Raw genomic sequence first — 26,655 nt, forward strand, 5'->3', positions numbered from 1 at the left:
CCTCCCGGGTGACCGAGCTCCTCACCCTGTCTCTAAGGGAGCGCCCAGCCACCCTGCGGAGGAAACTCATTTCGGCCGCCTGTATCCGGGATCTTGTCCTTTCGGTCATGACCATAGGTGAGGGTAGGAACGTAGATCGACTGGTAAATAGAGAGCTTCGCCTTGCGGCTCAGCTCTTTCTTCACCACAGCAGACCGGTATATCGACCGCATCACTGCAGAAGATGCACCGATCCGCCTGTCGATCTCCCGCTCCATCCTTCCCTCACTCGTGAACAAGACCCCAAGATACTTAAACTCCTCCACTTGAGGCAGGAGCTCTCCACCAACCTGAAGGGGGCAAGCCACCCTTTTCCGGCTGAGAACCATGGCCTCGGACTTGGAGGTGCTGATTCTCATCCCCGCCGCTTCACACTCGGCTGCAAACCGTCCCAGTGCACGCTGAAGGTCCTGATTTGAGGAAGCCAACAGGACAACATCATCTGCAAAAAGCATAGACGAAATCCTGTGGTCCCCAAACTGGACTCCCTCCGGCCCCCGACTGCACCTAGAAATCCTGTCCATATAGATAATGAACAGGACCGGTGACAAAGGGCAGCCCTGCCGGAGTCCAACATGCACCGGGAACAAGTCTGACTTACTGCCGGCAATGCGAACTCCTGCTCCGGTTATTTCTTTTAAACATAGTTATATTTTTTCTGTAAATGACTGTGAATTTGGTGTTATCACAATCTTCTATTTTTCATAATGAAAAAAGACTTTCCTGTTCCTTAGGCCTCATACAAAAAAACTTGTGCATTATTAAAATACTTGTCCACACTAGCTACATGGCCAGCTATGCTTACGCTACCTGTTCCTGGATTTTATACCACTTTTCCTAAGTAATTTTTAGAATACCACGTTTGGACAGCTTGTATGCTTGGGCTGGTTCTCCCCGCCTCCTTGGCACAGATTAGTTTGTTTGGTTAATACCGCTGGACTGAATGTTATAGGCAATAGTAAGGGAGACATTGTTTTGCTCAGAACATAAGTTGTAGCGACAGTTACGAGAACGTAAAGACATTTTTAGCCCGAAGTGTGTTACTTTAAAAACTTAGCGCGTGCGTTAATATTATGTCAAAATATCTGTGCGCTTTGGAATTTTGGACGTTCCTGCGCGCGAGCTCGTGATGCTCTCTGCAGTTCTTTGCCCTTCAGGATACAAGATACATACATACATACAAGATAATGTTTAGCGGAGCTTTGGGTTCTCTGACTCGATTTTAAAATCATTTTGACAACTTTAGGTAAAGCATAATTTCCATAATGTCGAGGAGGAAAGTTCGTCTCGCGCGCTCTGAGCGCACAGTGAGTGAGGACTCGGACATAGACAGCTTGCTGGCGAGTCTTTCTCCTGATGAGGTGGAGGAGCTGGAAAAGGAGTTGATTATCATCGACCCGGATCCCAGTGTGCCGGTGGGGCTCAGGCAGAGAAACCAGACCGAGAAACAGCCAACACGTGGCTTCGATCGTGAAGCCATGCTGGTCTACTGCGAGCGAGAGACCAAGAAACTCATAGAGAGGGAGCTGTCATTCGAGGTGATGTGTATATGCAAAGTGCACAAAAAGAAAAGATATAAGTACATACCTTGTTATAATGTATACGAAGTGTAAAGCATGGTTTGGTGCTTGCACCTCAGGGGTTTGGGGGTTTGATTCACACCTCTGCCTTGTGTTTGTAGAGATTGCATGTTCTATTCATAATTCACAGGTTTCCTCCCTTTTCCAGACCCTTGTTTTAGGCTGATGTCTGTAGTCTGTGATTGTGCACAATTGTGCCCTCCATGGGTTGGCACCACATACAGGGGTGTCTCTGTCTTGTGCCTCAGGTGGGATATGCTTCTTGTGTAGAATAAGCAGCACAAAAAATGGATGGATGGATAACATTGGGAATGTGAGTGAAAATGAATGATGTGCCATAAATTCTACCAATCATTCATGGGGTTTTTATCAAACCCTCAGGACACTGAAAACCTTCTTAGACACTTAAACATATATTAAGTTTTACTTCTTTATCCTCTTAAAATCTTGACTTGTCAGTGTCTTTTTTTCATGTGGGAATGTTACTAAAAACCATATGAGCTGTTCTATTAATACCTGCCTGGCATTCAGCTCCTACATCTGTTCAGGTGTAAATGTAATATGTGGTGTGTGGCCTGCATGTATGACAAGTATGACAAGTAGAGCTTACTGAGTGTACAGAGTTTACAAGGCTGCTAAGGAGACACAGGTGATGAAGTCTAGCTTGCATGTAGATAGGTCAGTCAGATATGGCAGGCATGCGTCACTGATGATTCCTTTCAACACCATGCTTAAAGTGGACAGATGGTCAGCATCAGGACAGCTAGCACTACCAGCTAATTAATGATTATGCTGTAGCAGGGTCAACATTCTTAAATCAAACCAGCATTTAAAATTATTTTACTATTGTCATTTGTGTATTTTACCTTTATGTTCATGTTATCCTGGTGAGAACAAAAAAGCAATAAAAATTAAAATCTTGTTAAAGTAACCTCCAAATAATGGGTTTTTGTTAGTTGTTTTCATTATAATAAAATAAATAATAAATAAATTAATAAATAATAGCATGGAACAAGCATTTATGCCTGAATTGTTGTATTGGTGCTATTGAAATAATATAAATTCCAAAAACATCCTTATTTTTAGACAGTGCATAAACGATAGTGCATACAGTCCTCAGGGGGAATTCAATAAATGTGCCATCAGTTGCCTGTACATGACCCAGATGTCTCTCTGTAACTCTGTTGTGTGTACACTACTATAAACATAGGCCTGGTTCAAAGTCGTATCTTCACACTGACACTGTGGATGCCACAGGGTAGTTTATTATCCATGATGGATACAAACTAAATAAACAGACCTGATCAACATGTCATCTACAGTTTTTTAGCCACAAATATTCATATGGAATTGATGGGTTAGCTGGTCAAATAGTGTTCAATTTGAGTTTCTACTGGACTAAATTAAACTAAGCTCAATTTCCATTAAAATCAAAGTGAAATTGAGAATGAGATTGAGATCAAATATCTACCAATGAATGCTCCATAAAGCACAGCTTCAGCAGCACAACTCAAGTATTCGCTGATTCCTAGTCTGTATGAAGCCAGTGATGAGTGCTACAGGCCTTAACAGGTGCTACAGAAAGCTTAGTAAGGTGATACACAGTAAAAGGGCTGAGGGTTCTGTTTAAAATCTATTGAGACTTCTTGTTTGCTTTAAATACATCCAGCAAAGCAAAGGAAACCTAGCACAACACATACAAACATACTTTGTATGCTCACTTAGGGATCCCCTATTTTTGTAACATTGCTAATCAATTCTGTCTCTATTTAAGTTGTTGATAGGTGTCAAATAATAAATGAGTCACTATAAGCTTGCTTATAAAACTTACATCAAAGTGGTGTCCATACCATACATACAGAGGAAACTATCCATATCTTCCCAAAATTCCTAGTGCTGTTGTTTTTAAGTTTTCTTAACTGTGTTCATTATGGGAAATTTTCCAGGTTTTGCATATTTTAGTAAGTATGCAGAAGTTTTGTCATGCTTTGGGAATTAACTTGTGGTCGGAATACTCTTTCTTTTGCAGTGGAAATGATTAGAACTTGAGATGTCTGGACTCTGCTAGGTTGAATTCCAAGCGTGAGTGCTGTTCTTTGATTTTCAGCCTTATAAGGGCACGTCTGAGGGTTCCAAGACTTCTTCAAACAATGGCACACCAATCTAGCATGCAGGCTCACTTCTCTAATGGAGACTAAGAATAGCTCAGTGCATTAACCAGAACCAAGTTTTACTGTAATGTGCCTATCTACTTTTTAAATATTGTTGACTTGTAATAATTTAAAGGAACATTTTAAAGGAATTCCATAGAATATGCAATTACCTCGATGAACATCAAGAAAGATCAAATATCTAAACATTAAAGCCTGTGTCCATTTATGTCTTAAATTTATTTTTACTATTAAGTGTAGTTTCTTAAGTGTTAGTTTTCTTCCTGCTGTTTTCTTCTCAGCAGGTTTGAGCTGGAAAAGCAGCTGCAAGGTAAACATAAAAATCGTAAATGTGTATGTTAGCGATGTTGCTTTATTCCAGCAACAGAAATTGAAGGGAATTATTTTCTTTTTAGATGTCCTCTGGCTAGAAACAACATTTAGCTAGTATATTAGCACCATACCACATTGTTTCACATTGCCATCATGAGTACTTGGGAATGGGGGAATATGTAATCAAAGAAACATTGACTGTGGTGTGGTAAGGTAGTTTGTGCATTTCAGAAACTGCTGATTGGATTTACACGCACAACAGTCCTATTGTTGTAAATAGAAGTACTGTGAGTGAAAACACCTTGTTGATGAGAGAGGTTACAAATAATCACTTTACAACTGTGGTGAGCAGAAAACTATTTACTAATGCACAGTATGTTTAACCTTAAGGGAGATGGGCTACAACAGCAGAAGATCTCATGGGGTTCTACAATTGTTAGCCAAGAACAGGAATTTTTTTGAATATCAGGAAAACATGGTTCATGTTCATAGGCAGTATTTAACTGGTAAGAACACTGCAGACTCAAATACCTGTTTTCCCCTGACAGGAATGAAACTTGGTGTGGTCTCTTGCTGTTGTAGCCTGTCTTCCTCAAAGTTTAATGTATTTTGCATCTGAACTATCTCAACAACACCCTATTTCTGCCTGCTGAACTGCCACTCAATGGATATTTTTTGGCCTTTTGTTTCGCTGTGTATAAACTCTAGAGATTGTTGAGATCAATCTCAGGTTTCTGAAACACTAAAACCAGCGAATCCCAGAAAGTCCTCATTCTAATAGATTGAAGTTTTGATCTGTATCTGTATGATATTATACAGTGTGCTGATTGCATAAATGTATAGTTGTACCTAATAAAGTTATCACTGTATGAATATTTATTGAATCTACTCGTGGTGAATGCTTGTTTAGTAATGCTTTTAACATAAACATAAAAAAATAAAATAAAGTTTATTGCACCAAATTCTGTGACATTTTAGATGTTTCCATGACTAGTCTTTGCCTGCATGCCTACATGTCTTAACTGTTTATACTCATGTTCCTCAGGGGGAGGCCAAAGGTGAAGGCCGTAGACGGGACCGGCTAAGGAGAACGAGAAGCAAAGAACAGCGGAGCTTTTCCAGGTCACACAGCCGTGAAACATCTGACAAGGAGGAAGCCAAATATGAAAAAGCACATATCAAAGAGGAAAAATCTGAGAGCACAAATTGCAAGGATGGAGAAAAAATAATAAAGGATGATGTAAACGAGACATCTGACATTAAAATACAATGCAGAGAAACTAAGAAAGGTAAAGAAATTTTAGCAGAGCAGAATTTAGAAAGAGAGGTAGAAAATAAAAAAGATAAAGAAAGGGAAACATCTAAAAAGGAACGGGGTAGCAGCAAGACTTCAGAGCTCATCTCCAAACTACAGAAAAAAGAGGACAATAAAGAAAGGGAGAGAAAGGATAACAGTAAGAATGGAGAAAACTTGAGAACAAAAGAGTTGATCTCCAAGTTACAGGGCAACAAAGGGGTAGAAAAAAGGGAGAAAGAAGAAAAAGAGAAAGAGGTAGAAAAAAACAGAGAGAGTAGAACAAAAGGACTAGTCTCCAAACTGGAGGAACAGAAGAGTCAAAAAGAACATGGCAAACTCTCGGAAAGGAGAAGCAGAGAGAAAAACATGGAGGATCCTGGGATAGAGAAAAAAAGGGAAAAGGAAGAGGATAAACGCTGTGAGAAAAGTAGACCACACTCTGAAAGAGATGCACCTGGAACACAGAAAAGGAAAGACAGACTGAAACGATGGGAGAACGTGGATGAGATAGAGATGGAGCCAGTAAGACCGAAAGAGGAAGAGAGAAAGAATGAGAGAGGTAGAAGTGAGAAAGCTGTAGTGCAGAATGCTACAACTCAGAACAATGTTACTGAGACCAGCAGTAGTGGGGATGACCACTCTGTCAAAACAGAGGATGAGGAGGAGCATACTCATGAGGATGATTATATGGACAGTGATACTGGCTCCAGCATGTTTGATGACCTCTTGGAGCAAGTGCGCAGTGATGATCCTGAACTCACTGAGCTTAACATCAACAACTCTGATGTTATCAAGACAGATACATTGATCCAGTTTGCAGAAGGACTTCGCAGTAACACTCACATTAAAACATTTGCTATTGCTAACACAAGAGCTGATGATCATGTAGCTTTTGCCATTGCTGGGACTTTATGCAACAACACTACTTTAACGGGAATCAACCTGGATTCCAACCTTCTCACTGGCAAAGGCATCCTGGCTATCATTGAGTCTTTGCAGCACAATGCCACCCTTAAAGAGCTTCGCTTCCACAACCAGAGACACATATGTGGAGGGAAGACAGAGATGGAATTGGCTAAGGTACTACGGGATAACACTTCATTGCTCAAACTGGGTTATCACTTTGAACTTGCTGGGCCAAGAATGGCCATGACCAACATCCTTAGTCGTAATATGGACCTTCAGCGGCAGAAACGACTGGAAGCACAACGTCTTGCCAAGCAGGAAACTGAGGCAAGCTCAGCGCCCCCTAGTGATAAGAAGAAGAATTTTATACCTGAGAAGCCCAAAGTTAAACCAATTCCTCAGTCCAACCCTGTTGAGAAAAAGGAATCCATACTAGCAAAAGTTTCCAAATTTAACAGTCCCACTTCACCCCCCAAAGCCATTCAACCTCCCAAGTCCATGGCTGAAATATCATCCTCTACAGCAACTGGTAAAAAAGCTGGGCCCACAGCACAGTCAAGCACAGGACCGCCAGCTCCCCCTCCTCCTGCCCCAGTGCTGGATATTCAGGCACTTCGGAAGTCGTTGACCTCAGTCTCACAACGCAAGCAAGAAAGCAGCCATGTCTCAGGACATGGAACACAAAAGAGCTCCAGAGATCAGTTGCTAGACTCTATCAGGAACTGCAATATGAACACACTCAAAAAAGTAAGCAAGCAATCAGATTTATTTTAACATAAATAAATAAGATGCCTCACTGCCAAATGCCTCTATGCATAATGCACCATACCATGCATGATATATACATATTATACACAGCACTATATAACATATTGCTTTATATATTAAGATGTAAGCTAATGTATACATAATTTCTTATGCAGTGCAATAGACTCAGGGATGAATTAGTAAATCCTGGAAATCCAAGTATCTTTACAGGAACCCCACTCACCATGTCATGCATGAACCAGTGAACGAGCCCAGATCACCCACCCCACAAACAACAAATGCTGAAAATTACATACATTCCTACATTATACATTATAGATTAATAACTTGGTGCATGCTGTTTATGTAGACAAATCATGCACTACATTGTCTAGCTCTAACAAGCTCCAATTCATTTTTTTCTTATTTAAAAGAATGCTCACTGGCTGTTCTTTAAAAATAGTTAGAACCTAACTGACTGTTCCCTAATTACAAATACAAACCCAAACAAAAAACAACATTTCAAAATTGATTTCAAATTCACCAGGCTTACATTCAGCATCTAGGGTTCTATGTATCATGGCAGAGTAATGGCCTAATAATTTACCTTAAATCAATGTTTGTCACACATGCCTTAGTGGCCAGTCCCCTAGGTAGGTGCCAAACCATGCATGACCTTATAAGGGATTATAAGGGTGTAAGTGAAGGCCTCACTACAAATGAACAATAAACAATTAGTTTATATAAAATAAAGTCAATAAAATAAAATATTTCTATGTATTTTTTCTGATGAATCATTTACTTAGTATATGTAGATGCCATTTTTCAGCTTTATATTTCTGCCAATTATTTAACATTAATTAATTTAAATTCTTATTAAACATAGCAACACCTTTTTTAGAAATATCTGGCCATGTGTTTTCCTGGCACTTGAATCTTGAATACTTTGGAAAAACAACTGTGATTTCCATCCATTCCATAATCCTCTCCACTCCACACCACTTCCCCTAACTGTGTGCTATCTATCTCCCTAAGGTCGAGGTTCCTAAGTGGCTGAAGTAACAGATGGTAGAAGAACCAGTAGAGGAGCAAGCCATCTTTAGTGGATGTCCATGATGTAAATGATGGATCAGTAGTCCAAAAGCAAATACAGTACTATTAGAAAAGTATGGTACATTTGAGCGATGCTCACAAAGTATTGTATTCAAAATCATTTGGATCTTTAATGATATAATAGAATTGTATGAAATATATAGAAATATTATGTTTAATTAGGGTCATTTTACTAAACGTTCTAAAAGTTCAAATAATGAACACCCATTTTTTGACATATTTTGAATTGTTGATCTTGACTACAAAACAAAATTTGTAAAAAAAAAAAAAAAAAGAAAAAAAAAGTACTTTGCCTTGAATACAGAATTACACTAACCTGAGCATGTCTATGAGCTGATTTATTTTTTTCATCTTATTTAAACACAGCATTAACTCATTGGACAGACAATTTAATTTATAGCGAATTACAATCAAAGGCCTCAAGGAGGTTTGAAATAATTGGTTCTTTTTTCTGAAAGACTTGGAAAATTGAATTTGAAGAAAGGTCTATCATAAAAATCTTTAGTAGTTTATTGTAATAAAAGAAACTGAAATGTCAGACAAATGAAAAGAATGAGTGCATGTGTATGGACTCAAGTGCAGACTGAGGTCAAGAGTGTAGCCACACATGACTGGATATAGCAAACAAAATGATGTAAAATAATTGGCTACAAGCACAAGATAACATAAGGATGATATGTATTGTCCAATTGTTCCAGTATGTATGTGTGTGGGTGTGTGTAACACAGACTACTATGATAATCTTTGGGTAAAGCTGAGTCTTACAGAAGATCATCATGATGTCTCCAAGACAATTTTATGCTGAAGTACAAAAGATCAATGTGGGTCAAGACACATGCAGAACATGCTTATTATTAACTTTGAAAGACATTCCAGTTGACTGTTCTTTTTTTAAACTGGAACTGCTCCCACTTGCTAATAGAGTGGCAACATATTAGATAATATTACATAAAGAATGGTGTTAGAATGCTCAGATGAAGATATTCTAATTTCTTTTGTATTCTGTATTGTGTTCTCAGTTGTATGTTCCAATCAGTGAAGGATATACAGTACAATATATATGAAATAAAAACTTTAATCATTTATTTATTAGGATAGGATATATATATATATATATATATATATATATATATATATATATATATATATATATGTATATATATATATACACACACTATACTATACTATATATATACATATATAGTATTAATATCACATTGGTTAAAATTTCTTTTGTCTTTCTGTTTTGTTTATTTAAATATCAGATAATGACAAGCATAATAATATTTCCTAATGAATAATTTTATCTCAGTTCATGCATTCAGCCATGCAGCCCTCTAACTATAGTTCATTTCTGAAGTGTGTGATTGTGGTTTAAATGAACAAAAATGGATAATTGGGTAAGGAATCCAACTTCAAGACTAATGCATGCTTAGTTTAGGCATGTTCAGTATAGTCTATTAATCTGAGCTATTTACTCTTTTTTTACTCTAGCTAAAAAAAATTATTAATTTATTGTAAAATGAAACTTACAATATTTCCACGTAACATTTTCATAGAAATAGTTTCACTCTTAAATCACTGTTAAATTATTGGTTTAGTAACTTGCCAAAATAACATGCATATAGAATAAATGGTCTGTGAATGTAATTCTTGTGTCTTCTTTATACATAGTATAAACTGCATGTCATTTGTAAAAAATAAATAAATGGATATTTACTGATTAAAGTAGTATTTACTGAAGAATTACAGCACAGTTTTTGTATACATTGTATAATAAGACACACTCAGAAGAAATTTATTTCAGTGCAGATTTATTAGATCACAAAAAGGTGAACATTTTATTAGTCATTTGCATGTAGAGCCTGCTGCAGACACCATGCTGAAATGACTTGATTTATGTGATTGCAAAGCTATGCTTTTTTCCCTAGTTTCTACATTTTGTTTGGTTTAGTTATGAAAGTGTTACACCATGTTTTCATATCATTATACAAGCCAGTAAATGTCTGAGCAAAACTTTGCCTTGGCTTCCATTTCTTCTCATGTGCAGCTAGTGGTTCTCCTCTCTCCACCTTCTGCACAATCAAAGCACGTTTTTTGATCTCCTCCAGCTCAGCAATGCGCTTCATGTACCCTTCTTTAGCCGCCTGCTTCTCAGACTCAATCAGCAGTTCGATGTATTCTGGTGTGGACAAGGGGTCAGGACGGAGAGCAATTTCCTTCAGACGTGTCAAGCTTCTGGCAAGTTCATCATTCAACTTCAAGACTTGTTCTTGTACATCAATATATTCTTCTTGCAACTGCTGGATGATTTTCTCTATTGTCATATTTTTCCCTAAAGCCTCTTCATATTGCTTTTTTAGATTTGCGTATGTCCTTTTCTCTTTTACAGTTTCAGTTTCGAATCTGAATGACATGTTGTGATGCACATTCCACATGCATTGGCCAGGACACACTGTACAGTTGCCATTTTTCATTGCTGAACAACGTTCTTTATCTTTATCATTTGAATAAACACATGGATAATGGCAGGTGAAGTTGCAGCCATGACAATTTGTTACAAACTTTCCCCTTTCAATGTCAATTTTCTTAGACTTTGGTATTTCAACCTCATATTCAAAATTTTCATTCTCCTTTATGACATTCCGGTTCTGTTCCAGTACTGCTGCCGTCATTTTGATTTCCTCAAGTTTTTCTAAACCAATTTGGATGAGTGGCTGCACTCCAGCTACAACCGCCTCCAGGTTTTTGCGTTCAGACAAAACTTCTTTTGTGAGCTGAAGACTTTTGGTCTCCATTGTCCACAAGTGACCGAAGAATCGTTTCATGCTTCCTTTGCCCATTTTCCAGAACATTTCATCAAAGTTGTCTTCATCATCCAAGTCTCTATTCTGAGCAAAAAGTGCAGAATTGTTGAATTTGAAATGAAGGGGTGTTCCATCTTCCTTTTTTCCACAAGGGATATCAGCAGCATTAATGGCTTCTAGTACAGGAGGTTTCTGCCCGTCAGCAAATGTGATCATAATTGTGATATTGTTTGCAATGTCTTTTCCAAAGATTGAAAGAATAGCTTCAAAAATGTACTTCTGTGTATGGGTTAGTCGAGCTAAAGCTGACTGTACCACAAAGCAAACAGCATCAAGAGTAACAATGCCATCTTTTGCAGAGAAGAACTTTCTGATTTTCTCAGTGATCTCCTTGTCTTGTGCGATTCCCCTCGTGTCTCCAAACCCTGGTGTGTCTATGATTGTGAGTGAATAGTGAACCTGGAAGCCATTTTGATAGTGAATTTGATATGCTGTAACATCTGAAGTCTGGCTCTCGGCTTGTGTTTTATTGGTTTGCTCATCTATCAGTTTAAATCTACATGTATCACTCCATTCCACTCCCAGAATATAGTTGATCATGCCATTAATGAGAGTGCTCTTTCCAGAGCCAGTGGCACCCATGAGCATTATGGTTTTGTTTGATTGAGTAGAATGACAAGAATGTCCAAAGTCTTTTTTGCGAAGAGCACCTCTTCCTGTGTCCCTCAGATTTAGAAGATACACTGATGGATTTCCATCACTTAATTTAGTGTAGTTGTTATCATCTTTAATTTTGTTTTCCATATTGTTGCTCATTGGTTTACTCTGGTTGTTATCTGGGAAACATGAGAAAAAAAGAAATGTTAGAGTTCAGAAAAAAGATTGTAAACCTATTATGAAAGCATGCAGGAGAGTTTATTGAGGATCCTCTTTCATACATATGCCATTCACAATGTTCAAGAATTTCAGACAATTATTTTTACACCAGATCTGGAAGCAAAAACGTATATTGTTGCAAGTGCTACATGCCCACTTATAGCTAGGGAAATTGTTTTTGCACCCTTCCTGTCCATTATACATTTTATATTGGTCACTGTTTCTCTATTCACGCTCACTAAGTAAGGTTCCTCCATGGGTTGATCGGGCTGTCCGTTATCAATATTTTTAATGGATCAGGCACTCAAACAGGAAGAAACCTGCCAGGTTTTTGTTTCTGTGAAATAAATCAAATAAGGAGCAAATGCCAACCCATATATTTTTGTTGTGTTAAAGAAAGTAGTGTTAGGAATGGCATGATATGGTTTTCTTTGAATTCTGGTGTGAAATTTTTCTGCAGATAATTACCAACATATTCAGTTGTTATAGCATTTTAACTCTTACCAGCAGACACATAAAATTTCTCCAGATTTTGGGATGCCAGTATTCAGCACTGAATTTATTTAGGATGTCACACTACACAGTAGTGGTTAATGGCTAAAATAAAACAAGACACCTGGGGCTCTAAGAATTATGTTAAACCTAGTAGGCTGGGCAAAAAAATGCTTTACAGGTATAGTATTTTGTGGCGGTTGTTTAACTTGATAGTAGTTTAGTTTACTTTAGTTATAATCTCCATTTTATCTCTGCAACATATTGTGGAGATGTGCGAGTGGTTTGACCAGCAGGGGGCGCACACCTCTCGCATTTCCCCATCACTCAGCTCACCAGCAGATAAACACAGTTTCAGGATACTTTACACAAAGTAAACCAACAGTGTCCTGACTAATTTAAAGCATTTTTAAATTCATAGTAATGGCACCCTTCCCAACTTATCTGAATTATTTTAATTCAAATGCCCTTGAATGTAGAATAAAGGCATTTGAAGGTAAAATACATTAAATATATACACAATCAATATAATTAATCATATACAAATATGTTAATACTCTTTAGATCATGTGACTTACGAATTGTATTTTAGATATAAAATGAGCTGGAAATACCAGCTTTAGAGTCTTCCTAGTTATGATCTATAGATTATTTTGAACAGATTATCCCTATACGTTTTATACTACATATATCACATCAGTCAGTCTACAATTACAATTTATTTATAGTATCTATAGTATCGCTTCCCCTTTTCTCAATTTAAGTTTGTATTCTTTTTCCAAAAACGTGGAGACGCTTCCATTATTAATTAAATCTCATTATAGAAACATTTTCAGTTATGATTTTCTTTTTGAAATAATTTGTTTATTAGCGGATATTTTTGTAACAGTTTATAATGTGGCTCATCTACCATGCAAGTCCATGTGAAATGGCTATTACTAAACTGGTGTGTAAAAGTCTGAGACCAATGTTGATCATGCTTTTATTTTGACATTCATTTTAACTCAAAGGCTTTAGAGTGTGTAGTAGAACCAGAACTATTCACTATTTGTTAATTTGTATGAAGAAAGAATTAAGAATAAATTACATTCCTTATAAATGTAATTTATGTAAAATGTTGCGACAATCAAACAATAACAGCACAACTATATGGTTATGGTTGAAGTAAAGGCTCTCTAGATCATTTGTTAACGGGCAGCACATAAGGGGGTTTTATTTTGAAAAATGACCACTTCCGTTTGTTTCAAGTTCCAGCAGATTTTTATGTGCTGATCAAATCACAAGCTAACTCTGGCAGTAACAAGTAAAAAACAAACGTTGCTGAAAAGCTTCTTTGAAAATGAGAAAAGACCTAATGATGAAACAAGACTCAAAGACCTCCAACAAAAAGAAAGCCGCATTTAAAAGAAACTACCCTGAGTCCTAAATGAACGTGCTAATTGCAACAGGTGATTGACATGTTCCAAGCCTCCTCTGTTTAATATGTAGCGACCAACTCCAACCAGGCCACAGTAGGAATAAAGTGCAGAATATAGAAATGTAATCATTTACATTCACATTAATTAATACAATGTCATTCAGTTCATTATATACAAAGCAAATGGTTAAAACTCTTTTAAATGTATTATCCAACAAGTCACAATTTATCAGTTCATATTTGCACAGCACTGAAACTGGAGACTTCTTCCATTTAAATAAAGATATCCTTTATACAATCAGAATTATACAGGGTTTTTTTTGTTAGCTTTAGATTATGTGAGATATCTGATATTTAAATCCCTGTAAATTAGCTGTTACCATGTGTGTTAATAGAAGTGTGATTTACCTTGCAGTGCACCACTGTCAGAACTTCTGTTCAGTAAATTACACCTCGTGTCCAAGTAGAATTGAGAATTCAGAAGAGCTGTGGCAAAAATATCATTATTATTATTATTTTTTATTTTATAAATGTTAGGGAAAATCAAATATGCTTTTTTGTTACCTAATAAGATGCTATGTAATAAAATTAAAGAGCACTTACCTTGTAGATTACCCACAATTCAGGGTAGTGGTCTCAGCCAGGACATGCTGTTTATATAGACCCTTTAGGACCCTCCCTTTTTGGAAAGAAAGTGGTCATGCACTCTAGACTATTTATCTTACATATAAGCTAAAAAAGAAAGTTTATGAACTTTTATTTTTTAAGGCCACGATTCAAAAGAAATTAATGCATAATCATTTGATGATATGTTTTGAAATACACAATCACAATATCATAAGTACATTTTAATAGTGAAAATGTAAAATAAGCTGTAGCTAAGCAGTGACTTAATAAATATTACACAATTACACCCTCATCGCAGAGACACTTAATGGAAGACAAAGTATTTAGAAAAAGAATATGAGTGCTTTTAACTGTACAAGAAACATTATTTTGGAAATACAAATTATTATTTATAAATAAACCTAACCTATAATAAATACAATACAATACTTTTTTCAAGGTGTGTGATGATATTCCCAAACTAAGCTATGATTTGTAGGCCAGTGTACATTAAAATTTAAAACTTTCACTTTGAAATCCTTCCCTGCATTCACAGATTTCCAAGAAATGGAAAGTGAAAGTGAATGGAAGCATGTTATGATTGTGTATTATTTATAAAAAGAGAGGAGTATCCTGGAAAGAATTTTAAAAACTCAAGTGGCCCACTGAATGTCACTGTGTATTATTATTGTTTCAGCATTATTAATCTGTTGTGGATGTTGTGAATATGTCATGTGACGTGTTTGAGTTTTATTTGCATTGTTTGGGACCAAATTCTATTTTCTTTAAATTAGCAACCTTAATCCTTTATCTGTAATGAGTAAAAAGTAATAGAAATGATAAAATACACAGTGTGAATGTGTAAATTTTAAAAAAGAAATTGTCAAAGTTACTGACTGTCAAACCCTCATACTCACTCTCTTCTTTTTTAAACGTCTCAAACTAACCTTGGTTAGGGGTAAATCATTATTTTCACTCAACTGTAGCTCAGGGAATTAACAGAGTTTGTTCAATTGTACAAACTGAGTTTGTAATTCTTTTTACATATTCTTTTTACCTGTATGTTAATTTGTAGTATATTCACTAAAACTGCTTTGTAAAATCTCTTTTTATATATTGATTTTGACTGCTGGATTATTTTAAATAAGAAAGCATATCTGATTTTGCTCACTTGCCAACAAGCAACAAAACCTTGAATTTGATATGGAGGTTATTTTTAACAGAGCAAACTTAATTTAACTTTCCATTTCTCAGGAAAAAGGTTTCTGCTTGATTTTTCACTGAGTGAAAGATTATATAAAATTATAATGTAGCATGGACTCAAATCCTAGCTTATTTTACAAAAAATAAAAAGGGCATTTGGTAAATAATTCCATTTATTTGCTTATTTTCCCTCTAGTCTTTTTTTTTTTTTAGAATCAGTAAAATCTTAGTTGTAGTGTAAATGGACACATTGCCCTACCCCTAAATGTAATAAATAGCAACTTAAATCTTTTCTCAGGTAATTACTTAATCTTAACAGTCTTTATGTATAATTTATGTTTGGAATGATTGTATAGTATTTATTATCGGTTTGCTACTTCGACCCCTTTGCCCGGGTCACCAGCGGGAAGGCTCTCGGATCACCCACTGTACAAACCTCCAGACCAAAAGGATAGAACAGACAGGGAGTTTATTGGAAAACAGAAAAAAAAACAACAACAAAGAAAACATGAAAAACATATCGAAATGAAAACGGCATCAGAATACTCTGGAGCCAAAAAAAATAATAAATCGCAACACAAACAGGTAAATATAGGAGAGCTAATCAGGGTTAAATGGGAAACAAGCAAAGGCAAAAAGGCAGGAAACAGTAGATTCCATGTCAGAAAGAAGGTTTTATGTACATTATTTAATAACTGAGGTTCATTTCCTTTATGTAATGAGCCCCCAGGTGGTCCAGAGGCAGGATACCGCGCTCTCATTGCCTTGGCCCAGGTTCGAGTGCCCGGTCAGGAGTCTGGATAAAATCGGAGGGTTGCATCAGGAAGGACATCCATCATAAAAAAACATGCCAAATCCAAAAATTTGGACCACATTATCCGCTGTGGTGACCCCAAACAGGGAGCAGCCGAAGGGGAAAAAAAATTCTTATATGTAATGCATTTTTTTTTTTTACCCACTGTAATCTTTCAGTTATAGTTTTCTATTGGTAAGCAAAAACAGAATTAATATATTTTATAATTTGAAGGCTAACCCTGCTCGAACAACATTTCACACCAGAACTCTGTTTTCTTCCCTTAGTGTTTAAATCATTGCTTCTTCCTTCTACTTCTTGTAAAGTATATTATACAGCCCAATATTCTTCTTCTACTTTCGGCTTTTCAGCGAATCATCTGTTTCCAACTCTATCCTCATCTTCTTGCACCAATTCCCTTCATGTCCTCTTTCAACACATCCATATATCTCCTCTTTGGCCTTCCTCTTGACCTCTTACTTGGCAGCTCCATCGCCAACATTCTTCTACCAATATAACTACTCTCCTCTGTACACGTCCAAACCATCTCAATCCAGCCAAACTGATGTGCTCATTCCTAATCCTGTCCATCCTCGTCACTCCTAAAGAGAACCATCCTCATCTCTGCTACCTCCATCTCTGCCTCCATCTTCATTCCTCTTTTTTCCACAGCAGATCTCCATCTTTCCAGGTGTTCCTCCACTGCTCAATCCTCTCACTACAGATCACAATGTCATTCGCAAACATTGTCCACTGAGATTCCTGGCTGACTTCATCTGTCAACCTCTCCATCACCATAGCAAACAAGAAGGGATTCAAAGCCAATCCTTGATGTAGCCCCACCTCCACCTTGAACTCCTCTGTCTGGTGTATGGCACATCTCTCTGTTGTCATACTCCTCTCATACATATCCTGAACTACTCTGACATACTTCTCTGCCACTCCAGACATCCTCATACAGTGCCATAGCTCCTCTCTTGGCACCCTGTCATCTGCTTTTTCTAAATCCACAAAGACACAGTGCAGCTCCTTCTGACCATCCCTGTACTTTTCCATTAACATTTTCAGAGCAAAAATTGCATAATTTCTTGGCATGAAGCCATACTGCTGCTCACAAATATCCACTTCCATTTTTATACCTCTGTAGTTGCTACAATGCTGCACATCACCCTTGTTCTTAAAGATAGGCACAAGAACACTTCTCCTCCATTCCTCATCATTCATTCATTCATTCATTCATTCATTCATCTTCTACCGCTTATCCGAATTACCTCGGGTCACGGGGAGCCTGTGCCTATCTCAGGCATCATCGGGCATCAAAGCAGGATACACCTTGGACGGAGTGCCAACCCATCGCAGGGCACACACACACACACACACACTCATTCACTCACGCAATCACACACTAGGGACAATTTTCCAGAGATGCCAATCAACCTACCATGCATGTCTTTGGACCGGGGGAGGAAACCGGAGTACCCGGAGGAAACCCCCGAGGCACGGGGAGAACATGCAAACTCCACACACACAAGGTGGAGGCGGGAATCGAACCCCAACCCTGGAGGTGTGAGGCGAACGTGCTGACCACTAAGCCACCGTGCCCCCCCATTCCTCATCATTTCACTCTCTAAAATCCTGTTGCACAATCTAGATAGAAACTCCAATGCTGTCTCTCCTAGACACTTCCACACCTCCACAGGTATGTCATCTGCACCAACAGCCTTTCCACTCTTGATTCACCTCAGAGCCTTCCTCATCTCATCCTTTCTAATCTTTGCTATTTCCTGCTCTACAATATCCACCTCTTCCTCCCATCTTTCCCTCTCATTTTCTTCATTCATCAGCTCCTCAAAATATTCCTTCCATCTTCTCTGCACACTCTTCTCACCTGTTAGCACCTTTCCATCTTTAATCACCCTAATCTGTTGTACATCCTTCCAATCTCTATCTCTCTGTCGCACTAATCTGTACAGGTTTTTCTTGCCTTCCTTTGTGTCTGGCATACAACTGATCATATGATTTCTGTTTGGCCTTTTCCACATCCCTCTTCACTCTGCGCTGCAATTCCTTGTAATCCTGTCTACTTTCTTCAGTTCTACTTCCCACTTCTTTTTAGCTAGCCTCTGAATGCTGCCCTGTGCTTCCTCATTCCACCAACCTGTTTCCTCGTCTTCTTTTCTCCTTCCAGATGACACACCTAGCACCCGCCTACCTGTCTCTCTGATCACTTCTGCTGTAATTTCCCAGTCACCCGGAAGCTCTTCCTGACCACCCAAAGCCTGTCTCAGCTCTCCTTCTCTTCTAACTCACAGCCTACTTGTGGCATAACCACTGATGACATTCAACATCACCACTTCAATTTCTAACTTCAAATTGATTACCCTGTCTGACACTATCTGGGCTTCAGACTGGCACAGAAGTCACTGGCTTGCAACCCCTGTGGCCCAAAATATACAGTTATACAGTATAGCAAACTGTACTGAGTTTGGAAAGAAGGCTGTTAATGTGCAGAAAATGCAGACACTTCTGAGAACTCTGTACTTTTTCCTAGGTATGTTGTTTATTTTTCTGTTATTTTTCTGTCATTGTTTATTGCTCTGTTGTGTTGGAGACTGGATACTGAAACTAATATTTTCTTCTTAAGAAATAGCGTTAATGGCACTTAAAATGCTAAAATTCATTTGCATTTCATTTTATAAGACTTACTTTACTTAATGTACCCGTGTTACTGTTTCTTAAGTTTTGATATGTGTGACAATGAAGAGCAAGGCAGTGTGGATATCTCCTGTCATTATCCAGATGGATATCAGTATTCACCCATGTACTTAAGTCATGAATCTTGTGCTTATTCTGATGTCTTAATTTAATCTGAGAATGCTGAAATTGTTTTTTATGGAAGATACACTGCAGCAAACACGTTCTCTGCACTGAGTTTCTATGTCACCATCAGAGATCTCACGTTAAAGGATACTGGATTTTATTACTGTGGAGTGGATAAATGGGGATATGACATACTGACTGAATTAACACTTTCTGTCAAAGGTATATCTGACCAAATCTATGAATACATTCAAATAATATGCTGAATATATTGTTGATTTTAGTTAAAAATGTTTTTGCCCGTGCACCATATTTAAGAATATAAGAAGACTATTTGTGATCAGAATCAAGAAGTAAGAGAATAAATAGTGATGTGTTTGTGTGTATTAAAGGCAGGGTCTCCGATTTTTGAGAAATGCTTCAGAAAACTGAGTCGGGCTGAATAATAAACAAAAATCAGAACAAAAATCAAAACAAACGTGTAGCCAATGATCAGAAAAAGGTGGTTTTTGTCACTTAAGTAAAGTTGGCTCTATATTTGTCAATATGCGGCAGAGAGAGTGTTCAGTGCGCATGTGTGACATTAGCAGAAAGCGGTTTTAGCATTGACAAGGAGGATAAAAACAAAGAAAGAAAGCGAAGAAAGGCTTACGATAAGGCAAGAAGTAGGACCCATGTTAATATAGGATCAGCTTTCCAGCACTGGAGAGAACTGAAGGAGCAGGAAGTTGGCCGCATATTCACAGATTGGAGTTTCCCGAGTCAATAACTCCTGAGCTAAACGCTGTTACTACACAAATAACACCTCTTTTCTATCGTAGTAATGTAGAGAGGCAGCTACAACCGCGTTTTGCTAGTAACAGCGTTTAGCTCAGGAGTTATTGACTCGGGAATCTCAACTTTACTTAAGACGCCGAGGCGATTTTTTCCTTCTCGATAGGTGTGTAACGTTGGTTTTGCGTTGTTTCACAGAACTAATATATGCCGTCATTTGCATGATTATGCTTGTGTGTCATTTTTGCTTGTTTGTTTATCTGCAATCGTTTTATTCTTTCCTTCAACTATGATGGACACATTTCTTTCCATTATTTGCCTGGGTTACGTATGTATGTGTGGGGCGGAGCTATCAATACAGGGGTGAGACCCATTAAAGATAGGGTCTCCAATGTTTGAAAGGCAATGTCGACATTTGAAATCCCCAAAACAAACACGCCCCTATGTATGTGTGGGGCAGAGTTATCAATACAGGGGTGAGACCCATTTGGGTTAGGGGCGTGTTTGTTTTGGGGATTTCAAATGTCGACATTGGCTTTCAAACATCGGAGACCCTATCTTTAATATATTTAACTTAAACTTGATTACTGAAAAATTAAGAGCAAATAAGAGAATAAGAAGAAATTGATTAAAATGTAGATTTTATTAATTCACAAAACATGCAAGTTATATTCAGAATGCAGTATCATCTTTTTTATTAGTCATTTGCATTTAGAGCCTGCAGCAGAGACCATGCTTTAATAACATGCAGTGAAGCAGAAAAAAAATATGTTGAACAAAAACAAAAGTAATCAGCATACTAAAAATATACAAAGAAAAGATTTCTGACTTTATTACCCTAATGTACAGCATACAGTCATTTATGTTAATGTTCTCTAGCACTCCAAGGCTATGCTTTTTTCTAGGTTCTAAAATTCCAGTTGTGGAGAAAACCATGTTTTCACATTATTAAACAAGCCAGTAAATGTCTGAGCAAAACTTTGCTTTGCCTTCCATTTCTTCTCATGTGCAGCTAGTGGTTCTCCTCTCTCCACCTTCTGCACAATCAAAGCACGTTTTTTGATCTCCTCCAGCTCAGCAATGCGCTTTTTGTACCCTTCTTTAGCCGCCTGCTTCTCAGACTCAATCAGCAGTTCGATGTATTCTGGTGTGGACAAGGGGTCAGGACGGAGAGCAATTGCCTTCAGACGTGTCAAGCTTCTGGCAAGTTTATCATTTAAATCCAAGACTTGTAATTGTACATGAAAATATTCTTGCTCCAACTGGTGGATGATTTTCTCTATTGTCATATTTTTCCCTAAAGCTTCTTCATATTGCTTTTTTAGATTTGCGTATGTCCTTTTCTCTTTTACAGTTTCAGTTTCGAATCTGAATGGCATGTTGTAATGCACATTCCACATGCAATGGCCAGGACACACTGTACAGTTGCCATTTTTCATTGCTGAACAACGTTCTTTATCTTTATCATTTGAATAAGCACATGGATAATGGCAGGTGAAGTTGCAGCCATGACAATTTGTTACAAATTTTCCCCTTTCAATGTCAATTTTCTTAGACTTTGGTATTTCAACCTCATATTCAAAATTTTCATTCTCCTTTATGACATTCCGGTTCTGTTCCAGTACTGCTGCTGTCACTTTGATTTCCTCAAGTTTTTCTAAACCAATTTGGATGAGTGGCTGCACTCCAGCTACAACCGCCTCCAGGTTTTTGCGTTCAGACAAAACCTCTTTTGTGAGCTGAAGACTTTTGGTCTCCATTGTCTCCAAGTGATTGAAGAATCGTTTCATGCTTCCTTTGCCCATTTTCCAGAACATTTCATCAAAGTTGTCTTCATCATCCAAGTCTCTATTCTGAGCAAAAAGTGCAGAATTGTTGAATTTGAAATGAAGGGGTGTTCCATCTTCCTTTTTTCCACAAGGGATATCAGCAGAATTAATGGCCTCTAGTACAGGAGGTTTCTGCCCGTCAGCAAATGTGATCATAATTGTGATATTGTTTGCAATGTCTTTTCCAAAGATTGAAAGAATAGCTTCAAAAATGTACTTCTGTGTATGGGTTAGTCGAGCTAAAGCTGACTGTACCACAAAGCAAACAGCATCAAGAGTAACAATGCCATCTTTTGCAGAGAAGAACTTTCTGATTTTCTCAGTGATCTCCTTGTCTTGTGCGATTCCCCTCGTGTCTCCAAACCCTGGTGTGTCTATGATTGTGAGTGAATAGTGAACCTGGAAGCCATTTTGATAGTGAATTTGATATGCTGTAACGTCTGAAGTCTGGCTCTCGGCTTGTGTTTTATTGGTTTGCTCATCTATCAGTTTAAATCTACATGAATCACTCCACTCCACTCCCAGAATATAGTTGATCATGCCATTAATGAGAGTGCTCTTTCCAGAGCCAGTGGCACCCATGAGCATTATGGTTTTGTTTGATTGAGCAGAATGACAAGAATGTCCAAAGTCTTTTTTGCGAAGAGCACCTCTTCCTGTGTCCCTCAGATTTAGAAGATACACTGATGGATTTCCATCACTTAGTTTAGTGTAGTTGTTATCATCTTTAATTTTGTTTTCCATATTGTTGCTCATGGGTTTACTCTGGTTGTTATCTGGGAAACATGAGAAAAAAAGAAATGTTAGAGTTCAGAAAAAGATTGTAAACTTATTATGAAAGCCTGCAGGAGAGTTTATTGAGGATCCTCTTTCATACATATGCCATTCACAATGTTCAAGAATTTCAGACAATTATTTTTACACCAGATCTGGAAGCAAAAACGTATATCGTTGCAAGTGCTACATGCCCACTTATAGCTAGGGAAATTGTTTTTGCACCCTTCCTGTCCATTATACATTTTATATTAGTCACTGTTTCTCTATTCACGCTCACTAAGTAAGGTTCCACCATGGGTTGATCGGGCTGTCCGTTATCAATATTTTTAATGGATCAGGCACTCAAACAGGAAGAAACCTGCCAGGTTTTTGTTTCTGTGAAATAAATCAAATAAGGAGCAAATGCCAACCCATATATTTTTGTTGTGTTAAAGAAAGTAGTGTTAGGAATGGCATGATATGGTTTTCTTTGAATTCTAGTGTGAAATTATTATTCATATAATTACCAACATATTCAGTTGTTATAGCATTTTAACTCTTACCAGCAGACACATAAAAATTTCTCCAGATTTTGGGATGCCAGTATTCAGCACTGAATTTATTTAGGATCTCACACTACACAGTAGTGGTTAATGGCTAAAATAAAACAAGACACCTGGGGCTCTAAGAATTATGTTAAACCTAGTAGGCTGGGCAAAAAAAATGCTTTACAGGTATAGTATTTTGTGGCGGTTGTTTAACTTGATAGTAGTTTAGTTTACTTTAGTTATAATCTCCATTTTATCTCTGCAACATATTGTGGAGATGTGCGAGTGGTTTGACCAGCAGGGGGCGCACACCTCTCGCATTTCCCCATCACTCAGCTCACCAGCAGATAAACACAGTTTCAGGATACTTTACACAAAGTAAACCAACAGTGTCCTGACTAATTTAAAGCATTTTTAAATTCATAGTAATGGCACCCTTCCCAACTTATCTGAATTATTTTAATTCAAATGCCCTTGAATGTAGAATAAAAGGCATTTGAAGGTAAAATACATTAAATATATACAATCAATATAATTAATCATATACAAATATGTTAACACTCTTTAGATCATGTGACTTACGAATTGTATTTTAGATATAAAATGAGCTGGAAATACCAGCTTTAGAGTCTTCCTAGTTATGATCTATAGATTATTTTGAACAGATTATCCCTATACGTTTTATACTACATATATCACATCAGTCAGTCTACAATTACAATTTATTTATAGTATCTATAGTATCGCTTCCCCTTTTCTCAATTTAAGTTTGTATTCTTTTTCCAAAAACGTGGAGACGCTTCCATTATTAATTAAATCTCATTACAGAAACATTTTCAGTTATGATTTTCTTTTTGAAATAACAATTTGTTTATTAGCGGGTATTTTTGTAATAGTTTATAATGTGGCTCATCTACCATGCAAGTCCATGTGAAGTGGCTATTACTAAACTGGTGTGTAAAAGTCTGAGACCAATGTTGATCATGCTTTTATTTTGACATTCATTTTAACACAAAGGCTTTAGAGTGTGTAGTAGAACCAGAACTATTCACTATTTGTTAATTTGTATGAAGAAAGAATTAAGAATAAATTACATTCCTTATAAATGTAATTTATGTAAAATGTTGCGACAATCAAACAATAACAGCACAACTATATGGTTATGGTTGAAGTAAAGGCTCTCTAGATCATTTGTTAACGGCCAGCACATAAGGGGGTTTTATTTTGAAAAATGACCACTTCCGTTTGTTTCAAGTTCCAGCAGATTTTTATGTGCTGATCAAATCACAAGCTAACTCTGGCAGTAACAAGTAAAAAACAAACGTTGCTGAAAAGCTTATTTGAAAATGAGAAAAGACCTAATGATGAAACAAGACTCAAAGACCTCCAACAAAAAGAAAGCCGCATTTAAAAGAAACTACCCTGAGTCCTAAATGAACGTGCTAATTGCAACAGGTGATTGACATGTTCCAAGCCTCCTCTGTTTAATATGTAGCGACCAACTCCAACCAGGTCACAGTAGGAATAAAGTGCAGAATATAGAAATGTAATCATTTACATTCACATTAATTAATACAATGTCATTCAGTTCATTATATACAAAGCAAATGGTTAAAACTCTTTAAATGTATTATCCAACAAGTCACAATTTATCAGTTCATATTTACACAGCACTGAACCTGGAGACTTCTTCCATAAATTTTTAATAAAGATATCCTTAAGGACAGATTAAGTACGATTATACAGTTTTCTTTGTTAGAAATCATCATTAGCCTTAGATTATGTGAGATATGTGCCATTTAAATCCCTGTAAATTAGCTGTTACTAAGTGTGTTAATAGAAGTGTGATTTACCTTGCAGTGCACCACTGTCAGAACTTCTGTTCAGTAAATTACACCTCGTGTCCAAGTAGAATTGAGAATTCAGAAGAGCTGTGGCAAAAATATCATTGAGATTATTGGTTTAATTTCTTGACATTTCTCTATATTTGATATAGAGGCTCTGCCCTGGAAATTAGTGTTCTAATGTATCTTATTGAAAATAAATGTTCAGAAAAAAATCAAAGTTGTAGATGCTTTTAGTTATCTAATAACATGGATGAAACAAACTTAAAGAGTACTTACCTAGTAGGCTACCCACAATTCAAGGTATTCGTCTAGGTCAGTACATGCTGTTTATATAGACCACTTAGGACCCTCCCTTTTTGGAAAGTAACCAGTGTTTTTGCACTGTGCTAAACTGTTTCAGTTACATATGAGGTACAAAAGAAAGTTTCTGAACCACAATTCAAAATAAATTAATGCATAATCTTTTGTGTCATAAAAAGTACAAAGGTAAAATAAGCTGTGACTAAGCAGTGACCTAATAAATTTTAGACATTTAGACCCTCATCACAGAGACACTTAATGGACAACATATTAGGAAAAGGAATATGAGTGTTTTAACTGTCCAATAAATGTTAATTATTATTTATAAATTAACTAAACCTATAATAAATACAATACAATACTTTTTTCAAGGTGTATGATGATATTCCTAAAATAAGCTATGTAGGCCAGTGCACATTCAAATTTTAAACTTTCACTTTGAAATCCTTCCCTGTATTCACAGATTTCGGTGAAAGTGAACAGAAGCATGTTATGATTGTCTGTGTGGTGTTTGAGTTTTAGTTGCATTGTTTCGGACTTCAGTTTATCTACCAAATTTTATTTTCTTTAAATTAGCAAACTTAATCATTTATCTGTAATGAGTAAAAGGTAATAAAAATGCTACAATACATAGTGTAAATGTGTATATTTTAAAAACAGAAATTGAAAGGTTAGTGAGTGTCAAAACACTCATACTCACTCTCTTCTTTTTAACTGTCTCAAACTAACCTTGGTTTAATAAGGCAGGTTAGGGGTGAATCATTATTTTCACTCAACTGTAACTCAGGTTATGAACAGAGTTTGTTCAACTGTTCAAAATGAGTTTGTAATTATTTTCATTTTTTTTAACCCGCATGTTAAAATTTGTAGTATATTCACTAAAACTGCTTTGTAAAAGCTCTTTTTATACATTGATTTTGACTGCTGGATTATTTTAAATAAGAAAGCATATCTGATTTTGCTCACTGGCTCACAAGCAACAAAACCTTGAATTTGGTATGGAGGTTATTTTTAACAGAGCATACTTAATTTCACTTTCCATTTCTCAGAAATACTTTTATTCTGGTTTAGATAAGATACTGTATACGTTTCTGAGAAATGGAAAGTGAAATGAAGTATGCTTTTTCATGATTTTTCAATCCATGGCCTATCCAATCCTAGCTTATTTTACAAAAAATTAAAATGGGCATTTGGAAAATAATTCCATTTATTTGCTTATTTTTCCTCTAGACTTTTTTTTAGGATCAGGAAAATCTTAGGTATAGTGTAAGCAGGCACATTGCCCTACTCCATATTGTAATAAATAGCAACTTAAATATTTTCTCAGGTAATAACTTAATCTTAACAGTCTTTGAGTTTAATTTATGTTTGGAATGATTGTATTGTATTTATTATCGGTTGCTACTTCTTGTATCAAGTGTC

The 26,655-nt window shown here is 36.8% G+C and overlaps 3 protein-coding genes across 3 annotated transcripts; 1 reads left to right on the plus strand and 2 right to left on the minus strand.

Moving 5' to 3' along the window:
- The first annotated feature begins 964 nt into the window (after positions 1 to 964).
- On the plus strand, positions 965 to 8,485 carry lmod1a (leiomodin 1a (smooth muscle)). The gene is made up of 3 exons (XM_060881675.1): positions 965 to 1,577; positions 5,148 to 7,052; positions 8,088 to 8,485. Exons 1-3 carry the CDS (start codon positions 1,305 to 1,307, stop codon positions 8,112 to 8,114), a joined length of 2,205 nt encoding a protein of 734 aa, XP_060737658.1. The 5' UTR covers positions 965 to 1,304; the 3' UTR covers positions 8,115 to 8,485.
- Positions 8,486 to 9,962: 1,477 nt separating this feature from the next.
- LOC132854067 (uncharacterized) lies at positions 9,963 to 14,239 on the minus strand. Its single transcript, XM_060882208.1, has 2 exons — positions 14,166 to 14,239; positions 9,963 to 11,808 (listed from the first exon to the last, which is right to left on the minus strand). The coding sequence occupies exon 2, from the start codon at positions 11,786 to 11,788 to the stop codon at positions 10,100 to 10,102; it is 1,689 nt and encodes a 562-aa protein (XP_060738191.1). The 5' UTR covers positions 11,789 to 11,808; positions 14,166 to 14,239; the 3' UTR covers positions 9,963 to 10,099.
- A 6,338-nt stretch (positions 14,240 to 20,577) lies between these two features.
- LOC132853891 (uncharacterized) lies at positions 20,578 to 25,274 on the minus strand. The gene is made up of 3 exons (XM_060881920.1): positions 25,210 to 25,274; positions 24,940 to 25,017; positions 20,578 to 22,558 (listed from the first exon to the last, which is right to left on the minus strand). Exon 3 carries the CDS (start codon positions 22,536 to 22,538, stop codon positions 20,862 to 20,864), a length of 1,677 nt encoding a protein of 558 aa, XP_060737903.1. The 5' UTR covers positions 22,539 to 22,558; positions 24,940 to 25,017; positions 25,210 to 25,274; the 3' UTR covers positions 20,578 to 20,861.
- Positions 25,275 to 26,655: the final 1,381 nt, after the last annotated feature.

The sequence above is a fragment of the Tachysurus vachellii genome, chromosome 11 (assembly GCF_030014155.1).
Source record: "Tachysurus vachellii isolate PV-2020 chromosome 11, HZAU_Pvac_v1, whole genome shotgun sequence".
In the NCBI taxonomy this organism is placed as follows: Eukaryota; Metazoa; Chordata; class Actinopteri; order Siluriformes; family Bagridae; genus Tachysurus; species Tachysurus vachellii.